The sequence below is a fragment of the Cydia amplana genome, chromosome 18 (assembly GCF_948474715.1).
Source record: "Cydia amplana chromosome 18, ilCydAmpl1.1, whole genome shotgun sequence".
Taxonomy (NCBI): Eukaryota; Metazoa; Arthropoda; class Insecta; order Lepidoptera; family Tortricidae; genus Cydia; species Cydia amplana.
Window position 1 is genome coordinate 11,863,466 of NC_086086.1, and position 8,846 is coordinate 11,872,311.

The window sequence follows — 8,846 nt, forward strand, 5'->3', positions numbered from 1 at the left end:
CATTTCTCACCTTTTGTACATGGATGACCTCAAATTATATGCACAAAATAGCCAAGACTTGTTGGACCTACTGAAAACTACCGAAGTCTTCAGTAGTGCCATCAACATGGAGTTTGGTGTCGATAAAAGTGCGGTTATACATGTAGAGCGGGGGAGGGTTGTAAATTCAACAAATTTACAACTCTCTGAGACAATGGCTTTCAGATCTATCTCTGAATCAGAAACCTATAAATACCTTGGTATGTCACAGTCGCTGGGTATTGAGGACGAGGGTATTAGACGGTCGGTGAAGGAGCGCTTTTTCAGTCGGCTCACAAAAGTCCTTAACAGTCTTTTGTCAGGAGGCAACAAAGTGCGTGCCTTCAACGCCTGGGTAATGCCCCTACTCACATACTCCTTTGGCATACTAAGGTGGACTCAGACCGAACTGGACGCCCTAGATCGGAGGGTCCGATCACTGCTCACCATGCATCGCATGCTACACCCACGCTCGTCAGTTATGAGATTGTACATCTCACGGAAGTGTGGAGGCCGAGGCTTCCTAAACGCTAAGGATCTCCACAACCGCCAGGTGTACAATCTCAGGAATTATTTCCTTAACAACGAGTGTGGGATGCATTGTGATGTGGTGGCAGTAGACAGGAACCTCACGCCGCTCTCCTTGGCAAACGAGAACTGGCCCAAACCTGTGGTACTAAGTACTGCGGATCGCAAGGCGGCATGGGAGAGTAAGGTGCTGCACGGGCGGTTCTACAAGGCCCTCACGGGACCCGATGTGGACCTGCTCGGGTCGGTGAACTGGTTACGATTCGGGGACCTCTTCGGAGAAACCGAGAGTTTTGCCTGTGCAATTGCGGACGAAGTAATGATGACGAACAACTATCGGAAATATATCCTGAAGGACGGTACGGTCTACATTTGTGGGGCATGCCGCCGTCCCGGAGAGTCACTCAGGCATATCATTTCCGGTTGTTCTCATCTTGCTAACGGCGAGTACTTGCACAGACATAATCTCGTAGCCAGGATTATTCATCAGCAACTTGCTCTTCTATACATATAAACAGCTTCTGTCTTGTGGACCGCGAAGTACCGTACTACAAGTATTTACCTGCGCCTGTTCTGGAGAATGGTCGTGCCACGCTCTATTGGGATCGATCTATCATCACTGACAGGACTATTGTAGCCAATAAGCCTGACATTGTGATAATAGATCGATCGCAACGTCAGGCCGTGCTCGTTGACATCACCATCCCCCATGATGATAATCTCGTGAAGGCCGAGAAGGACAAGTCCAGTAAGTACTTGGCTCACGAGATAACCGCCATGTGGGATGTTGATTCGACGATCATTGTCCCGATAGTCGTTTCAGTGAACGGTCTAATAGCGAAGAGTCTCGACCAACATCTTGAGAGACTCTCGCTAGGTGGTTGGATCAAGGGCCAGAAGGCGCCAGATGCAGAAGGCGGTGATCTTGGAAACGGCGCGGATAGTCCGCCAGTTCCTCTCTCTGCGGCCCTGACCACCGAGAGCTTGGGCCTTGCCCCGCTGCTGGCGGCACCCTAGGTTAGGTTTTTTATAATGTGTTTATATGTATTTTTTATTGTTTTGTCAGTGTTTTTATATTTTACTTTTATATTCATATTATAAAAAAACCTAACTTAAGATGAAAGATAAATAAAGTGAATAATAATAAAATGCTTTATTGCACACTACAAAAGAAATGTTACAAAAGTATGAACAGGTACAAAAATGTAGGTAACAACAGGCGGACTTATCGCTAAATAGCGATCTCTTCCAGACAACCTTCAGATAGTGAGACGGCGGAAAAGATTCAAGTTAACGGAAGTTAAATAGAGATGTTGGGAACTAATACCAACGGTCCCTGAGCGCGAGCGCCGCTGCACTGCACCGCATTCACCTCCGTTTAGATACCTACACTACACGCAAATTTAGTATAATTTTTATGTATACATAGATAAGTATCTCAAAAGACGTAGAAGATATAAGGTCACAATAACTAAATAAAAAATTGATCTGTCGTGAAACTATCCAGTAGGTAGACAACTCATTCTGCATAGGATAATCCAATATTCAGTTATATCGTACTTATTGTAAATTCCTTTATTGTTTTAAATATTTACTTTCTGTACCTACCTGCGTTATGCTGAATAATGTTTTGAAGTGAATGCGTGTCTAAACTAAATGCGTGTAGGTATGCCTACTTCAGCACGGTCCGCCGTGCGACACAAAACATTTTTTTAAATACAATTATTAGTCAAAAATGGTTGATAAGTTTATTATTCTATATAGTAGAATAACTGGGCTATTCACATGTATTTTTTTTTAGAGCAGATCCTCATAGTTTTAATTTTGTAGAGGATTTAAAAAAAAAAAGTGTAAAGATTTTTTTTTAATTTTGAATTTCTCGATTTTTTTGTATGGGTGAGTGAAAGTTTAGTCATAGAAATGAATTCTCCATCCTCAAATTATACGAAAAAGACACCAAACTTGATATAGTTGCTAGATGTATGCAGATATAAAATTTAGAGTGAGGCGCGCCGGAGGCACTTTTCCCCCCCCTCCCCTGCCCACCTGCTGGGGGGGACCTCTCGGCAACCGGGCGAAATTAGCTCAGATCACCCCCAGGAACAACTGTTCCAAGCGGTTTGCTTTGTCTCCAAAATGCAAGGTCCCCTTAGAAAACGGGATCTAAGATCTAGTACTACTTGCATCTTTTTACATGTAATGTTTTTGATGGGATCTCATCTCTTTTTGTAGACAGTCCTTTGTTTCGGGTACCCATACCCATACTATGTATACACAATCATATCATAACTAAACACATCTTTATTCATACTCACATCGTACATCGTAGTATACCTTTACTTTACCTACTATTTGTAGGAACTGCAACAGTAACTTTGTAATAGTATATTAGTAGTATTATTAGTATGGGATTACAAACTGACTTATGCAGTTCTTAGATCTTTAAAACGTGACTGATATTGCAATATTTTTAGGTTTTCTATGGCTTGATAAGCTGAAAACTACTTTTGTTTAACATTTGAAGCTTGTGGGTATGCTAGAAGTGCCTTAGAATTATGATGATCGTAGGTGAGTGAATGAGTGAATGAGTGTGTCAGTGTCGAAACTAAGGAACTTTGACGTACAATAATTGTTAAACTACAAGTTCAGATTTAATGTTTTTGAGAATATATCTAAAGCATTTTAAGCCCTATATGTCACTGAAAATTCAGGGTTCTAGCTTCAGCCAGCACAAAATTACAGGACGTCGAAAATGGCCTGAATCGCTTCGAGAAAAGGATGGTACGGCCGTGCCTCTTTAATTTGCTCGACTTGGCGGGGGAACAGGCGTGCCCCCAGATAACTATATTTAAGTATATTATCATAATAATCACTACATATTAGTAGATAAAACAAAGTCGCTTCCCGCTGTCTGTCTGTCTGTATGTATGCTTAGATCTTTAAAACTACGCAACGGATTTTGATGCGTGTTTTTTTATAGATAGAATGATTCAAGAGGAAGGATTATGTATAATTTGTTAACCCGTGCGAAGCCGGGGCGGGTCACTAAGTTAATAATAATTGGTTATGCGTTTATTACAGAAGATTTACATACTGCTCATAATAATATATTATACATCTTAGTATCCGAATCATTCCAAGTTACGGTACATGTAGAATTGTAGAAATATTAATATGGAAAAGACCATCTACAAGCTCTTGTGGTCCCTTATAACTCTTGAATTTATACCCATAAGTACTCACTTGCAGATTCGAGACAGGCTGTAAAGCAGAAGCACTATATTTCTTACTGTCTACGTGAGTTATTGGCCTAAGTGACGGTTTTCACATTGACCTAGTCTGGTTTGGCCCTCCATCATTTTAGTAATCTCCGTATGTTTTTATCGTTCGTTATATTTAAAATAGATGAGGTGCCAACAATTAGTTTTTATGTATTAACTAGAGACAAAGACTTTTTCAACGAACTATTAGACTTCCAATGAGATTTACGTAGGTAATGTCTCATAAATCTTATAGATTTATCGAAGAGTAAACGAAATAATATGAGTTAAGTAACTTGTTTTTGAAAAATACGTTTTTTATTTATGTACTTGTTCAAAATGTTTATTTACAGGAAGCTGCCTATATTATTAGGTAGCTATTTTCAAAGAAAAATAATCCCAAAATGTTGTCGGTATAAAGCTTAAGCCGGTCAAGTGAAATTAAGCCAATAAAAGCAGTGGCAAATCCACCGCGCGTGGGTGCCCTAATAAAAATACAAAATAATATGAATTCTATGAAACGGTGACAGTGAGTTTTCCCTAAAAGAGGATTAAGGTTGCAAACACACGGACGTTGCGGAGCGCAAGTGGTAACGTTTGCCAGCGACGGAAAAAATATAAGATAAAGATAAAAGATAGTGTATTCGATTAGGCATAATTACAATGCGCTTATAAACGTCAAATAAAGCTACACCGGCTCCAACCCTACACCTCTGCCCCGAGAAGATTTAAATCCCCCCTCAATTGGAGGAGGGTATCCCAATATGGGACCGGCAACAAACTCGGCGGGATACACCTTTTCAAAAAAAAAAATACATAGACGAAACTCTTACATTTTTACTTCATAAAACTTTCCACGTGACTGCTATTTACTAACTTAGGTACTATCTGACACGTATCACTGACAGTTAAGTTATCCCTTCCCTGTGTTAACTATGCCCTGCTTTAGCTTTGAATATTACCCTACAAAATTCCCCGCTATTAAAAAAAGTTATTGGTCACTAAACATTTTGATTGGCCTAAATAAAATTATTTATGTCAAACATCTTACGAGGCATTATATAATAAGTATTATAGTATACAGGGTGGCCCATTTAGATCGGTCAGTATGGGAAAGTCTGAAACTATAAGACATACGAAGATCTGTTCTTAGGAACCATGTTATCGATTTTAATAACAAGAAAAACTGTATACCAACAAACGTGTTCTATTTTGTAACAAAATCACCGATTGAACGTATAAGGAAACAAAATCATGCTGTTAAGCGTGCCAACCGCGACAGTAGCAATGCGGAACATAACAAGCAACAACAATACAAATACTGTTTATACGACAACGGTTTCACTCACTTGAATGTTTAGTCGCTATTGGCGACATGTTTCGTGCCCTTCGGGGGTCCTTCCTCAGGCTCGAGTGCTCGCGGCGACTGCAACTCGTGCACTGATCGCGCCGCCCGCCTCGTCGCTCGCACTCGAGCCTGAGGAAGGACCCCCTGAGGAAGGGCCCGAAACATGTCGCCAATAGCGACTAAACATTCAAGTGAGTGAAACCGTTGTCGTATAAACAGTTTAAAATAATTATGTCCCACGAAAGTTTAATATCGAATACAAATACTCTTTATTGCACACCTTATTACAGAAAACAATACAAAGAATACAGAAAAGAAGAGGGAGGGAGGGGGAGGGGAGAAACATGATTAGAACAACACTTCTAATCATGTTTTAATTTTCTTTATTAATAATACTTATCATTAAAGAGTACGCTAAATGCCGTAGTTTATGCAATATTTCATACCAGTTTGAATGTTACAACCATTTGCGTTTTTGGTATTTCCCCCTGGGCCGCTAATGCCTAGGCCTCGAAAAAGGTTGTTGGTTGTTGTGTTTTTGTGCCCCTCGAGTAATTACTGTCACTGCTCTTACATCTATAGTACATATTTCGTGAGAAACACCGGCCGTATTTCATTTGTTTATAAAAGAGTGGTCGCTTTTTCAGCTGCAAGTTATTTTTCTTTTGAGCCCTTCACTAATCTCTGTCCATAATTGCGGGAAAACCATTTGTCTTTTTCGCACCCCGCTCGAGTCCCTTCTTGGTCCCTAAATGTTTGAATTACCTATTTGTTATACTTGTACGAGTAAATCAGTTAAATCACAGATGTAAAGCTTAGAAAGATGTTTTGTACCGTGTAGTAGTTTATTGATAAGCATATAACATAGAGATGTTTCTCATAGGACTATCCTGAGGATTGATTCTTAGTTTTTTCGATAATGAAATAAGAAAAAAATCTTTTAAATAAATTAGCCAGTTGGATTCAGTTCCAAATCATTGCTTTAAAGTTTTATTTGAACTATGAATTCGTAAAATCTTAAATGCAGGTAAAACAGAGCATTAACTAAGGAGCATTTGCACAAGTAAGTTCATCTGTAGAATTATGTCATCAATAAACAATGTTTTTTAACTGAAATTATATCTTCTTGTTAAAATTGATTGAACCCAAAAATCTGCCAATGCTGATTTTCTAAGATCAAAAAGCCAAAAATAAAAAAAGCGCTGGTGGCCTAGCGGTAAGAGCGTGCGACTTGCAATCCGGAGGTCGCGGGTTCGAACCCCGGCTCGTACCAATGAGTTTTTCGGAACTTATGTACGAAATATCATTTGATATTTACCAGTCGCTTTTCGGTGAAGGAAAACATCGTGAGGAAACCGGACTAATCCCAATACGGGCCTAGTTTACCCTCTGGGTTGGAAGGTCAGATGGCAGTCGCTTTCGTAAAAACTAGTGCCCACGCCAATTACTGGGATTAGTTGCCAAGCGGACCCCAGGCTCCCATGAGCCGTGGCAAAATGCCGGGACAACGCGAGGAAGATGATGAAAAAGCCAAAAATAAAAAAATAAAATGAAATATGTTTATTTCAAATGAATATTCACATGGGTACAGAGGGCCTACCGCGAACCACGTTCGAAATGCTGCCTCCCTGTCACACTTACTTACGAATTTACACGTGCGACAGAGAGGCAACACGTCGAACGTGGTTCGCGGTAGGCCCTCTGTTTTTACTGACCTCCACACTAGGCAATGCCTGTCCTCCTATGGAGGAGAGATTGACAGTTTTGAATATCTAAAAAACAATAAAGGTAATATAACATATTTAAATGAGACTAATATAGAACCGAATTACTACAAATTACACGCTAGAACCGATCCGGGTCCAGACTGAGGCGTCACAAACTTCGGTTTCTATTAAATGAGTGATCGGTGATCAGTTGATCACGTGATGGTTTCTTTTACAGCGTGAGTCGTCCTTTAATGGCACGAGATTTAGTAGCTGCGATCTCTGAACTATTTGTTTAATAATTCTTGTAAACATCTGTGAACTAAATCGTTATTTTACCGAAACTAGGTACCAAAACTTACCGCGGAAGCGATGGTTTTCCACACGACCGACTTTATTGTATTACTTGAGCCGTAAGTTCGGGTTTCTCTGATCAATTCTCTTTTGTTGATCACTGGAAACATCAGTATTACTTTCACGAGACCCTGTGATCTCAAAAGATTCATGATAATGGAGGTTTTTGCGTTATTAATCCTATATCAAGGTTATCCTTAATGGGTAATAAAATAATAACCACTATTTTGTGATCGAAATGTGGCTAGGCAGATTTGTGGTATTTTCAGTTCGATTTGCTATGAAACGGATTTTTTGTAATCGTATTTAAATAACATATACGTAACATGGCTTGTTAGGATCTTAATAAAAGTTTCCGATAAATTAATAGAGAAAAGTTTGTTAAAAATTACTTATAAATTTTATTTTTTTATTTTCTTGCGAACTTAATTTGTAATATTCGAAAAATAATCAAGCCGGTAACGCTTTAACATTAGGTAGACGCGCCTTACCGAACCTCTAGCTTTAGTGTAATCTTACCATATTTCTACGATATTTTCATACCGTGGGAGTTAGTGTCTTAGAACACATACATTTTATTATTTCTTATTAAATCGAGTTTTTTTGTCAACAGATTCAGCCTCAGTGGTGGTCCACGTGGTGAGCGGCGAACGTCCAGCGGCCATGCAAAGTCACGCCACAAAGCTTCTCCCACACTATCCCATCTTTCTCCTATTATTCGCATTTAACACGAACACCTTTGCCATCACAACACTATACGATAACCTAAAAACATTTGTTATATTCTTAAAAGTAGTTTTCCTATACAATTTCCCTAGAAAATGCGTTGTAAGATGACCAGCTATCTAGAACCGTTCAGCATTTTAAAATCCTAGGAATTACGAGAAACTGATATTAAAGAAACGAATTACTGTAAGTATCAAGTAGGTTTCAGTAGATTACTTATAGTATTGTTACTATGTACAGCTGAGTTACCGTAAAATAGAAATACCTTCGCAACATCTAATAAGAGAAAACTGGTTAAATTCGTAGGTTAGTTTTCGTAATTACGAAGACACAAAAATGAATTGGTACATACTTAGGTAATGTTACTTGACCTTATACCCTAATGCGCAAGATCGTCTCAAGCCTGATGAACCGAAGGTACCTAGATTTAATTTCGATTGCATAGAAGCAAGAAAGTTAAAAACAAAATAGTTTCGCTTACAAATACCATGTTTTGTTTACTCTTTTATCGAATGATGAATGAATGAATGAAAATCTTTATTTTTAAGCAACTATTGGCCCATAGATAAATACACAGCACTTCGACTAATGACTTAATTATACCTATGTTTTATCTATAACACTTTAAACTCTCGCGTTTTGTACACATATTTAATTACACCCGTAGACCCGTTTGTGTAATTATATTTTATCTATGCTTCTAAATTGTTAATTTCAAAAGCATTGTGGTGTCGGCTGTACAATGTATTGTAACTCACACAGCTGACAATTATCACACAATCAACATTATATTGAACGACGTAGGCTGTCATTGCTTTTATTTCTCGATGTGAAAAGAATGAATAAAATAACGTTTCTATCAGTCACATTATTGTATCAAATCAAATGATTTCGCTTCATTAAACT

At 38.8% G+C, this 8,846-nt stretch overlaps 1 protein-coding gene across 1 annotated transcript in view; it reads left to right on the forward strand.

Annotated features, from left to right (window-relative positions):
• LOC134656438 (limbic system-associated membrane protein-like) overlaps positions 1-8,276 on the forward strand; it is a 97,519-nt gene extending 89,243 nt beyond the window's left edge. The window contains exon 7 of the mRNA XM_063511971.1: positions 7,828-8,276. Coding sequence (XP_063368041.1) covers positions 7,828-8,051 — 224 coding nt within the window. The 3' untranslated portion in view covers positions 8,052-8,276. The remainder of the gene's footprint in view (positions 1-7,827) is intronic.
• The last annotated feature ends 570 nt before the right edge of the window (positions 8,277-8,846 follow it).